Below are 13,091 nucleotides of genomic sequence, written 5' to 3' on the forward strand. Positions count from 1 at the left end.
AGACGGGGGAGACTGCTTCTCTTCTTGCTGTCTACAAGATGAATCATGGCAGCTTCCTTCCCCATGCTGCTGAGTTTCTAATTCTGGTTAAGAGAAAGTCCGTGCTGAGGCAGAGTTAACAATGGTTTGGCTGGGAAATGAGATTATTGCAAGGGGAAAAGGATTTCCCATGACCTAGCTGCAGGGTGTTACTTAACAGAAATATGTTATTGTGCATGTTGGTATCGGAAAGAGAGGAAGTGTCACTTCTGGTCCGAATTTTTTTTTTTTTTTTTTCTCCATGTTTCATCCTGTTAAACCTTTCACAGCATGATATATTGGTAACCACTGAACATTCGTAATGCATTTTTTCTTTGAATGCCAAGTAAGCAGCATTTTTTGTGAATGATGTGTGAATACATTTACTATTGTGCCAAAGTGGTAACATGTCGGATATGACTGGTTGCAACAGGCATGTTGTGGTCGCAGTCCTATCATTAGCAACCACTTCGGGAGTGTCTCGTTCCGTATTATTCAGGGCTCTGTCATATCATACCTATGCATCGAAGATAAATCTAAGAATTGAGACAAAGTGTAATTCTGCCACATTAAATTCAGGGTTTTTTCCCTTGTTTTTTTTACTTTTATTTTGTGTCCTTATAGAACTGTAAATGGTTAAACAAACCAGGGTAAATGAATACATATTCAAAAGATCTTACAGTCCAGTGCACAGCCAGATAAGTGGCAGTGAAGTAGACCTGTCTGTCTTCTAGTTCCTTAACCTGATTTTCAAGGATCTGCACTGAGATCGTACTGAATTGCATTACTTATCCCCTCTGTGCCTTTCAGGAGCTGGAGTTCTTGCGTGTTGCTAAGAAAGAAAAGCTACGGGAAGCGACGGAGGCCAAGCGCAACTTGAGAAAAGAGATTGAGCGCTTGAGAGCCGAGAACGAAAAGAAAATGAAAGAGGCGAATGAATCGCGGTTACGTCTGAAAAGGGAGCTGGAGCAAGCCAGGCAGATCAGGGTTTGCGACAAAGGCTGTGAAGCAGGCAGGATACGGGCCAAATACTCTGCCCAGGTACTTTAAAAAAAAACTTTAAACCCCTTTAGTTTAAAAGCAAGATCATATTGACATTTTTATCTCTGAATATGATACCCTTTGCTGGTTGGGGTGAATTTGGCGATGTATTTTAGTGTGCAGGCATCCTCTTTTAACGATGGGTAACGTAGCAGTTAGTTCAGTACTACGTTTAATGAGAACCAATCTCCCGGAGTGCAACAAGGCTTAAAAACCACCCTCTGAGGTGAGCGATGAAAGTTTGCGTTTCTTTGAAATTGCTTCGTCAGTAACGGGAAGGGGAGTGGACTAATTCCACTGGTGTGAGACATGCCAAACCAAGAGACTAGAAGCAGGAAATGATGTGGACTTCCTCCCCAGCATCAGGCTGATAAGAGGCATCCAGACTAAACATTACTAGAGTGAGAACTGTGCTATGGGTGTTACCTGCAGCAGTTAACTTCCGCAAAAAGCCAAGCTGCAGCTGGGTGCTGATCAAAAAACTTGGCTTATCAGGTGTTTTTCTGGCTTGCAATTACCTTGAGAATTCAGCCTTGCCTGTCTCCCTGGCGACGCGGCTTCAAGATACACTTGCATCGACCTCTAGTTTCCTAAAATCTGCCACACTGCTGTTCACATGCAAATTTCATTCACCACCATCTCACAGGCTTACACAGTACATTCCCCAGGTGTCTCAATGTCTTTCTGACCACAAGTGCTGAACGAAAGTTCATTGCATTGTGAATTCGAAAAAGAATACTTGGGTTTAAGCCATGTGTGACCTTGAAGTAGCTTTGCTTCCTTGTTTCGTGCGTTCCAAAATTAGACGTTAACATTTCAGTCGCCATGACTGCATTGCACAGTACAATAATTAAATTAAAAAGGGCAAAAGAAATATGTAAATGTAATTCTTTGCTCTATGATATAATTATCTCTATAGTCATTCACAGCTAGCCATCAAGGACTCGCCGCTTCCTCTACTAAGGTCACAATAGGGTCACCCAACCAGCATCCTTCTGTAACATACAGGGAGAGAGCAAAGCTAAGCGGCCAGTGTTTATTCCAACACCGAGCCCATGAGTCTGCTTCCTTTGCCATAAAGATTATACTAGAACTGTCATTAAGTAGCTCATAAAGAAACAACTTTTTTGTAAAATTCTGTTTGCACCTGATATGAAATAAGGATTTGGGGCCATAATAACGGAGCGCTACAGTGTCATAAGGCACCTTAAGGGGCCATTTACTTGAATAAGCCACATGGTACCTTATGGCTTAGCATGTCCTAACAACCACATTAGGAATGGATTAAAGATGCAATCTCTGAACCAATTATATCACTTAACTTTTTTTTTTTGCTTTTTTTTTTATTTTTTTATTAATAGGTTGCACTCATGGTACATTCTTATGTTTTTGGGGATAGAAAAAAATAATTTAAGGGTTTAAGATTGACTCCCCCTGTGCCAGTACAGCCTGGAGTACCCTTTGACAGAAAACAGGATGCTTTGACCTACAGTGAGATCTTACACTTATTTTGCCCACCGGAAAACTCGATGCTATATTTGTACCATGGAGGTTATCAAATTATAATATCATATTGCAATGTATTTTAGAATTCTAATATCCTCATTGTTCTTTTCTTTGATCAATTCTAGATAGAGGATCTGCAGTTAAAGCTCCAGCACGCAGACACCGACAGAGAGCAGCTGCGGACAGATCTAGTGCACGAACGAGAAGCTAGAGAACACTTGGAGAAAGTGGTGAAAGACCTCCAGGAACAACTCTGGGCCACGCCCAGTAACCTTTCCAGCAGTGAACACACAAGGAAAGACATTGAAAACTAAAGCAAGACTAAAAGAAACAGAAATACCTTATCTATTCATATACAGAGTTTTACGTATATGCACAGGAAGGGAGGAGAATGCGCGATGTGTGCATGTAGGTGCATGTGTGAGTGTATGAGTGTGCGCTTTGGGCACACACAAATAAATATGAACATTCTTATTAGTTGGAGGGATAATGTTACTCTATACAACAGAAGCACTGAACCATGCCTCTTTTGAACCCACACAGCACAACATCTTACTGTGCCTCAGTGTTTATAGCCAGACCTTTTTGGCTTCCCAGCGAATCCTTTTTTTTCTACCAGTCACTTACAAGTGAAAAGCAGCATTTGACAGTGTCAAGGTTAAAGAAGAACAAGCATGAGCAGTCCTTTTTACACCAGGTTTCTTTTTTTCCTTTTGCTTGCTGGAACACTTTGGGATTTACATTTTCTTATAAGCTATTTAATATATAAATATATATTAAAAATGATGAGGACATTCTAAAGACTTGGTATTGAAAAGAGAAAAAAAAAAATATATATATCAAAATTACAAAATTTTTGTATAATGGACCTGAAAACCTTGATGCACAATTTTAACTAACTTGTTACAGGCTTTGGATTTTCTTACGGAAACGCCCCCTACTTCTGACCCCCCCCCAGTCTTCATGCCATGTATGTCAACTGTGCACTGCATTTGTAGCAAGCCATCACTATTAACCCTCTCACTTACGGACCCTCCTGCAGCGAAAGGGTTTTCCAATCGATCCAGTTGTCTGGAATATTCAGAGTGCCCATCTTGGTTTTGCCTTTTTTTTATTTTTTTATAAATACATATATTATTATTATTATTTTTTTCCTGGGACTAGTGTGCCTGTGTGTGTAAAGGGGGAGGTGGGGAAGCGGCAAGAGACAGACCAGGAAAAAAAAAAAGGAGAGAAGGGAACTGCTCAGCCTTATTGACTTCAGTGTTTCTAAATCCCGCCATACTCTAAAGAAGATCTGTGGGTTTATGATGTGGTCAAGACTCTTTATCCATTATCCCAGAGGGAAAAGATCAGAACGGAACAAGGAATATGAACATGGACTGTCAAAGTTTTGTTGAAAGAATGGAACTAGTATTTGGAAGTCTTTCTAGAATCTGTTATCAGTTACTGGTTTTCTGGTTAAGTTTTATTCTTTGTTACAACCTCTCTCGCTCAATTCAGTATTTTATCCTCAAATTCACCTCTCCTGTGTTAGGGCGTGTTCAACTGCTTGCTACACAGCAATATGTTCTCAAATACTAGGGAAAGCAAAGAACCTTTTGCTGCTGTGAACAAGGCAACATTGTTTATCCAGAACTCAAATCTCTATAATTTTGGGATAGTACTCTGACCACTAAGAACAAATGCAGAGTATATGTGTGTATATATATATATATATATATATATATATATATATATACTCTTAAAACTGCACTTTGTTATTCTCTTGGTATTGTATTCCCTAGATGCAGACTGAGCTATTTCCTCCCAGTGTAAAAAAAAAAAAGTATATATAAAAAATATATATCACCAAGCACAATAAAAAAAAATATGCAACAAAAACGTTTGTCTTGCAAAATAAACAACTCACCCACTATTGTGTTGCCCTGGCATATCCACAATGTCCGTGCAAGTTCTCAGGTGGGGTATGGGACATGTTTTGAAAATATTCGCTTTGCATGTACCTTGTGCTGATCTCTACACGAGATTACTGCAGAAGGATTTTTCTAGTAATGTTTATTTTATATTTTTTCTTACATTTAAAAAATAAAATAAAAAATTTTTAATAAATTGATGTGACAAGTGGCATCCTATCCTCAAATTATAGTTATTTTGTTAAATTAAAGAAGTATTTGCTTGTATCCAGCACCAATACTCATTTGCTTGTGAGCATTGTCTGGAGATAAAATTGCTCAGAAATCTTATGTGCTGGAATTCCCAGCAAAACACTTTGGCTTTTTTAGATCTGAATCTGTTAAAGTGAGTTATGCAAGGGATCCACTCATGCATTTTGACCTGTTCTTTGGGGTGGGGGGTGGGGTGGGGGTGATTGTGAGTAACTCAAAGGCGTTTTGTTCAAGGTGGGTGCACAGGAGTCCCGTTGGATGTAAACAAGAAATAAAGCGCTTTTGCCAAACTGGCATCAGTATAAGCAAGTTATAATGAAACCAACCCTTGTGATACTACATGCAATGATAATGGCTGCAAATTGTGATGGTCTTAGTGGAGTTTTCATCTTCAACAACCCTGTGTCCTGAAAACATTTTGTTGTGATTTGTTGAACCCTTTTCTACTTTCTGCTTAATTTTTTTTTTCTTCCCAAAATTGGATTCAGATTAATCCCATTTGTATGAGTGTCTTAAAGCAGGGGTGCTCAACTTCTGTTGGGAGGGGGGGGGAAGGGGCGGGCGCTTGAGGACTGGTGTTGAGCACCCCTGGCTTAAAATATCCCAAGGCTTCTCTAGGCACAACTTATCAGCAGCTGTGGTTACATTATTGAACTGGCTTTGGTCTTAAGTATGCACAGGGGATAAGGGTTCTATTGTAAAGTTTACTAACAGCCCTTTATAGAAGTGTAAAAAAATGTATCTATTTTTGTATTCTAAAATAAGAAAAGACGGCAGAATGAAAGAATGAGCGAGCGTTGCTCACTTTCCGTAAATTATGCATTGCTGATGGGATTGCCGGAGCCACGTCTTAATCATCACTGAAGCCCCTCCTTTTTATAGCTAGCCGACTACATAGCGTCATACAAATAACTGCATAACTCTGTCCTCAAGGGCCATCTCCAGTCCTCTAGGGCCACCAACAGGTCAGGTTTTCAGGATATCCCTGCTTCAGCATAGGTGGCTGTCAATGTCTGAGCTACCTGTGCTGACGCAGGGATATCGTTAAAAACTGACCTGTTGGTGGCCCTAGAGGACCGGAGTTGGCCCCCCTGTTCTATAGGTCATTTGTTTACCTTAAAGATGAGCAAGTAACCACCTTTATTGTAAGAGTTCCCTTTTAAAGGTGCAGTTCCACTTGGCGAGTCCAAAAGTAAAATCTCTGCCCTTTACCTCTTTCATCCATGTTAGTTACTTGATGGTTAAACCTTTTCAATTCCAAAGGGGCCTGCATCAAATACTTTGCCGGTCCTTCTGGCAGCAAAAGGGTTAAATCACCTGGTGCTTTTCTACTTGGATTAAAGCTGGTTATTAGTGGTACGATTTAAAAATGGCTGCCACCGTGTTTTTGTATTACTAGCAACTGCTTCATAGGTTAGCCCTTGGTGACTGCAACTTTGGAATTGCTTCTGCATTCTTTCCAGGAACGAATGAAGTGCTGTGTTGTTTAGCCCCTAATATTTTGGTAGTGAGCTTTTCAAGCATACAATTGCAAAGGTGTTTTTAACATCTTTAAATTATGAGGCAACTGTTAAAAATAGAAGAGCGGGTTTTGTGGCTGAATACTTTTACTGCGACCTGTATAAGTGTCACTGCACCTTTAAGCATTTGCGCTGATGGACTTGGGTTGGTGAGAATGACTGCACACACAATGCAATTAAGCAATCTCATAAGTGTTTTTATCTATTTTCAATGTGTCTCTGGGATCCACCCTTTCGCTGCTAGTGGTTCCCTCAACCGTTAAGAGGTAAAGAATGTATCTATACATAAAGGCTGCATTAAAGGTCATATTCCCCAGGGATCAGCCTCTTACAGTAATGCCCATTGTACAGTGCTCTGAGCTTTCCTAACGCCTCCAGTGCTGGGGGGCTTGCAATGCAACTGCATGTGTTACAAGTCCTACCCGCACTGAAGCAGTTGAATGCTTTCCCGTTATGAAGTGCAATGCAGAGAGAGAATATTGGTTAAGGTTTATACATGGTTTTTATTTTTATTTTTTTACACAGGGATTACATTTATCGCTTCTTTGTATTTTTATTTTCTGCTGTTATTAAAGAGGAAAAAAAATCATATGCATGGAATACAAATCTCTGCCATACTTATAATCAAGAATGGGCATTAGTACTGTTATATTAAGGTTTTTTTTTTAGTTATGCAATGTGCATATATCTGGTTTCAGCCTTATGGTTTCTAGATCTGTATGTGTACAGCCCTTCAAGGGGGGAGTAAAAGCTGTTTGGTTTGCATTGGTGGTGACCCTTACATTGCTTTGCAAATGTTTCTGTCTTGCAGTGCACAATTTTTGAGTATAGAAATTACACAAAGGGCAACCCCATGCTGTTGGTTTTACAATGATGGCTGGTAGCTTCAGCCAGAGATTCAAGAGTTGGGTGTGAAGTGCCCTCCCCCCCCCCTAATGCTTGAGAAATGTTCTCTTAAAGGGAGCTCAAAAAACCCCAAGCTTTCTATTTCTCCCATATAGAAATGCAAAGTCTTACTTTCAGTGATTGTACCGGTAACCTGTAGATCATAAAATTGCTTGTTCATGCAAGAAATATCAGCAAAACCAGGCACTACATTGTAAAAGACCAATATCTGGGGTATAGGTAGGGAAATTAAACTATTTTTTTCCCCCAGTCATGTGTCTCTAAGCTTTGTTTTATATAAAGCCACTTTGCTATTGTAATTGCTTTGATTGAAAACCTACAATTTCCCCCATCCTTCTTATACACATCACTATTTTCTACGTGCAGTGCCTTGCTTCCATGTGGATGTCTGTGCCTTCAAATCAGTCGATAGCATCTCCGTTCTCAGAAGTAGGATCTCTAATCAATGTTAGACCTATTGTCCCATTAGGAGAAGTGCTGAAATGCCTTTTCTGCTGATCACATCATTGCCTCCGGCATTAAAGGGAATCCCACTATGGAACCTCCGTATTCTGCAGTATTGTGGATCCTTTATTGTAGAGGGACATTTTAAATGAAGAAAAAGCCATAACCATGCTGCGTCATCAGCAGCTTGCAAAACGCTTGAATTCCTGGAAAAGCTGCATTTGGATCTGAACCCGAGGCTTTCATTGAGATGCCTGTTACCATCCTTTTGTTTAGCTAGATATGTCACGGCAGCTTCATGCCCTTTGCCAGACAGATGCAATGAACAGTTAAAATGCATACATACTTTATTCTAAATCATTTTTTCATTGCTTGTGACAAATGACCTGCAGGGTGAAATGCCATAATTTTACTGCTCGCTGCCCATGCTTTGTTTATATATTTTTTCTTGTTCTGTTATTGTACCCTTTACATTTTAAATCCACAGAACTGGGGGTTGCTTTTCTACCTTTCTACCTTTCTACCTTCTACGTACATTCATTTTTTTTACATTTCAATTATGACCATGGCCCAGCAATAGTAAGTGAAATTTGTTTGTGGGTTTTTTTTTATTTTTATTTTTTAATACTGTGGTGCGTTACAGTATTTGTGCAGCCATGGTGATCTACAGTAGCTTGTTCTTTTTGGCTTTACGTTCCATGAACATTTATTATGCTGAAAATAACACTATAACTGAAGCCACACATGTTACTTACCTATGGAACTCTTGCTAGAACAGTCTAGTCATAATATGGCCCCAGGCTCTCCTGGTTGTAAGATGCTAGTGGAACAAGGCACATGAACCCAGAGCATCATGTGATCTATCTTGTGTGGAATTCTTCCAGCTGGATTCGCATGCATCTCAAGTTACTGTAGTTTATCTCTTCTAGGTTTCTGTTTACTCTGGTAATGTCTTAAATACATTAGGTATAGAGCAAGGTTTTCTGAATGAATAGAACTCAATACATATTTGTGGTATAGGCCAGTTTTAAAATCAAAGTACTTGACTAAACTTTAGCAACTCATAGGCAAGACAAAGGATTCTAAAATCTCGCCCATCACCTAATGTATATGCTATAATTAAGGCCATTATACAGCGTAAATACCTTTTTTATAACCCTTACCCTCTGCGATTTGCTTTATTCTGCACATAGTTTTGCCGCTACCTTCATTGTTGATCATTGTCCCTTGGAAATGCCCTTAGAACTCCTTATTATAATGTAGCATCTGATTTTAACTCCATGACAATTACAGTATGTTTTGATGTGTTCTAGAACGGGTGGGCAGATGGTGTGAAAACTCAGAGCGATCCCTTAGAAAGATTTATATCTATGAAACACAGCAGGTAAAACCCATCTGAACTAGAGTCCTGTAGATACAAATATGCTTATTTGTAGATCGTGCCACTTTTTTGATGTGGGGATTGATCTCCGACTTACAGCCTGGTGGTTTCTGTGTTCTCGGCACAGGGCATTTCTTGTGTAATTTCTATGTATGCAGCACTGCACTGCAGTGATTCGAGGCTTTTTTTGTAGACTGCTTGGCCCATTCATGTAGATGCTATTGACGCTCCTGCTTACAACATATATTACTTTGATAAATGTATATTCAATTTATAAATGCAATGTTTCTATACTGAAAGAAAACACTTAACAAAGGGAAACTTAATCCAACAGCAATAACATTCATATCTATTAACAGGCAAATCATAAACATAATATTCTACTTTTACAAGTCAAACTAGCCAATTGTACAAAAAACTCAATTTATTTGTAAATAGATTTCTTTTCATTTTACACTGTTGTATTATAAGTGTATATGGTGTTGTTTTTTTTTCTTTTTTTTTTCTTTTCTTTCAAAAGCTCTTTATTACCTGCTAATTGTCTGGTTTAATTGGTTGTGTTTTTAACTTGGAAGAATCTGTTAGGGGGAAAAAAAATATCGACATTTTGCAATTTATAAATGTAGGTTAACTTTTTTCATCACATTTTGTCCATATTTTCACTGTAAAGTATTTTATGATAAACAAGTTGCTTTTTTTTCTTTTTTAATCATTTCTCACATTTTAGAGGGAGTTTTTTTTGTATCAGAAGAATTCACAAGAATGACCATTTTTTTTCAATTGAGGAAAAAAACATCTACATATGTTATAGCCAATATCATTTCAACACATTTTTGTTATCTTGTTTTTCTCCTATGCTGCTGCTAATGACAATATTAAGACTTACTCGACTATTCTAGAACTATTTTTATGTAATTAATGTATGCTTTCTTGTTTATAAATGCCTGATTAAAAAAAAAATAAGAAAAAAGCTTAGCATATTTATCTATTTCGCTGTGTACCCTGTCAGTCCTTTTTTACCTCTTTTTTCCAGATCCTTTGCCCTCACACAGATAATATTGTAAAATAAAGGACTTTGAGATTATGTATGAAAATAGCTATGCTTATATACCACAGTGACTGAATGTACAGTGTATAGACGCATTACCTAAAATAAAATTGTTTGTCCATAAAAATGTACTTGTTTTTACTGGTACTGTTATTCTACTGTGCTCTGTTACCAGCTTCTATGTTGTGTGTGTGTGGCCCATGGGTGGCTAGTCTTCGACTGAGGCACTGATTGAGCCACCTGTGCTGAAGCAGGGACATCCTTAAAACCTGACATGTTGGTGGCCCTTGAGGACTGGATACCCCATTAACACATCAGCTTGTATCCTGAAAATGGAGTGAAAATGAGTGTAAAAAGCACTAGTTGAACTTGGATTAAAGTGGCAATATATAGTGATTGATTATATATGTACCACAAAATGAACAGTGTGATAATACAATATAATATGTCCAATTACACTTTAGTCTGTATGCTGCCTAAAAAGTCTGGTTGGTTTTCTTGGGAAACCAGATTGTTGTGGAAACTTGGAATAAAGAGAGGGAGAGAGAAAACGTGCATTACCCTTAAATATCAGTATATGTCATTGATGGTGATACACTGATTATGAATGGATATAAATATCCTCGTAGGAGACCAAAGCTATGATCACAGGATTATGTTAATGATACTCTGCATAAAAATTCATATAAAACAATTGGTTACGACCAAGAAGAAAAGAAAAAAAAAATATATATATATATATATATATATATATACTGTTTGGCTCGATTTGTTCTTTTCTGTCGCTTGTTGAAAATTGAAATCCTAGTTACTAGCAGTATCTAGGAGATGTGCCTAGTACATTGCAGTCTCGCTGATTTGTGGATCCCCAGCCGGTTCGACGATAGTGTAGGACACGCTGGATCAGCGGCCCTGCCACTCCGCTTGCTCTCGCTGGTCAGCCCCTCCAAGTGACGTCACTGCTACCACTGCGGGATGGCCAAGCGTGGAGGACACTCTGAATCAGCTGGTCTGCTTTTGACTCCTGTCGCACTCGCTGGTCGGTCTCTCCGACTGATGTCACCCCTATCTGCTGTGGGATCTCCGCGAGTGTTCTTTGTTAACACCATCAATGACCTATACGGATATTTAAGTAATAATCTCTGCGAGTGTTCTTTGTTAACACCATCAATGACCTATACGGATATTTAAGATCAGGGCATTACTTGCCAATAATGCCTTGGCTGGAAGAGTTGAAGGCCTGAGGCGAAGCCGAGGGACTTTAACCCAGCCTGGGCATTATTGTCCAGCAATGCCCTGTTCTGAGTTGATTATTACTGTTATAAGAAATTATAAGGTTTATTTTATTTTTAAATTTTTCATAGATACATTTTTGTAGTCATATTGATTTTTATCTGCATAATCGGCTACATTCTTTTGCTTTTACTGCAAGCTTATTTAAAGGAAATTACCCACATACCCACAGCCCCTGCTATACACACACGCTCACTCTGCAACCCCCCCTATATATACACAAACACACTCTGCAGTCCCCCCTACACACTGTGCATCCCCCTTCCTCTACAACCACAAAACACACTGCAGCCCTCCTCCATCCTCCAATCAAAAAACACAGAAGCCCCCCGTACACACACAAACACACACAAACACACAAAACACAGAAACACACTGCAGACACACACACACCAAAACACACTCTGTAGCCCTCCTCCATCATCTACACCCATTGACAAACACACTGCAGCCCCCCTCTACACCCACAAAACACGCTGCAGACACCAACAAAACAGACAGCTGCCCCCTCTACATCCATAAAACACACACTAGCAGCCCCCACTCTACACCCAGTGCAGCCCCCATGTATACCCACACAAAACACTGCACCCCTCCTCCATCCACAAAACACACTGCCGCCCCCCCCCCCCCCCCCCCCCATTACACACACAAAACAGACTGCAGACTCAAACAAACCAACAGACTGACAGCTCTACATCCACAAAACACACAAAATACTCTGCACTCCTCTTCTACCCTCAAAACACACACTACAGCCCCCCGTCTGCACCTACAAGATACACACAAATCAGCAAAACAGACTGCTACCTCTACATCCACAAAACACACCAGCAGCCCTCTCCGTACAGCCACTGCAGCCCCCTGTAAACCCACACACTGCAGACACACACACCAACAAAACACTCTGCACCCCTCCTCCACCCTCAAAACACACACTGAAGACACACACACTGCAGCTCCCCCTCAACACACACAGCAGACACACCAACAAGACTCTGCTGCCCCCTCTACACCCACAAAACACACACACACACCTTTCCCCTCACTCTCCTGTGCAGAGCTCTCTGCAGGCAGGGAGGGGGAGGAGTCAGTGCCTTGCTGGTGCCTTCTGTCCAATCACCAACCCTGTCAAAGAGCAAATTTCACTCTTTGTGAATGAGAATTGAAAGCTGATTGGCTGAAAAACTTGGCAAGCTGCCAAAAATTCCGGGCCATTACTGATTGGTTAAAATTTGGGGCATTATCTAATCAGAGAGCAGGAATTTCAATAATGCCCGGAATTTACCAGCTTTAGACTATAATTAAGGGTAATGCACTATTGTGGCACTCTCTCTTCTTCCCTCCACCTGCAAATATCCATGACGGTGAGGAAATTCCAACAGCAGAGCTGATTTCCGAAGGATATTCTTCTGGATGGGTTTGATTTCACAGAGTATTCAGTATATGCATTAACTGTCCAAGCACCATAAAAGTCCTCTTGTCCCCTGAAAACCCTACCTCCAAAAAAAAAAAAATAATAACTGTGGTGCAATACAAAGCGATAAGTCCAAACCCGCATGCTATTATCAGAAATGTAATGGACTCCTTACGATTCACAAACCATGAAGCACATCTGACACAAAGCATGGCTAGATAAACTTAAACTGGAGAAGGGCAATTACTATGAGCGAGAAGAGGCAGCTGCAGCAACCTGACGACATGGAAGAAATAAAGTCGCCTTTGGCGAAGGTGCTTTAAAGAGCTGGGAGTGCAGGCTGCATACC

At 39.9% G+C, this 13,091-nt stretch overlaps 1 protein-coding gene across 2 annotated transcripts in view; it reads left to right on the forward strand.

Annotated features, from left to right (window-relative positions):
* Positions 1 to 10,159, forward strand: part of SKI (SKI proto-oncogene) — a 102,587-nt gene extending 92,428 nt beyond the window's left edge. For both annotated transcript variants that reach the window (XM_075604854.1, XM_075604855.1), the window contains exons 6-7: positions 829 to 1,059; positions 2,691 to 10,159. In XM_075604854.1, the coding sequence (XP_075460969.1) occupies positions 829 to 1,059; positions 2,691 to 2,879 (420 nt within the window). In that variant the 3' untranslated portion in view covers positions 2,880 to 10,159. The remainder of the gene's footprint in view (positions 1 to 828; positions 1,060 to 2,690) is intronic.
* The last annotated feature ends 2,932 nt before the right edge of the window (positions 10,160 to 13,091 follow it).

This window comes from Ascaphus truei, chromosome 6 (genome assembly GCF_040206685.1).
Source record: "Ascaphus truei isolate aAscTru1 chromosome 6, aAscTru1.hap1, whole genome shotgun sequence".
Taxonomy (NCBI): domain Eukaryota; kingdom Metazoa; phylum Chordata; class Amphibia; order Anura; family Ascaphidae; genus Ascaphus; species Ascaphus truei.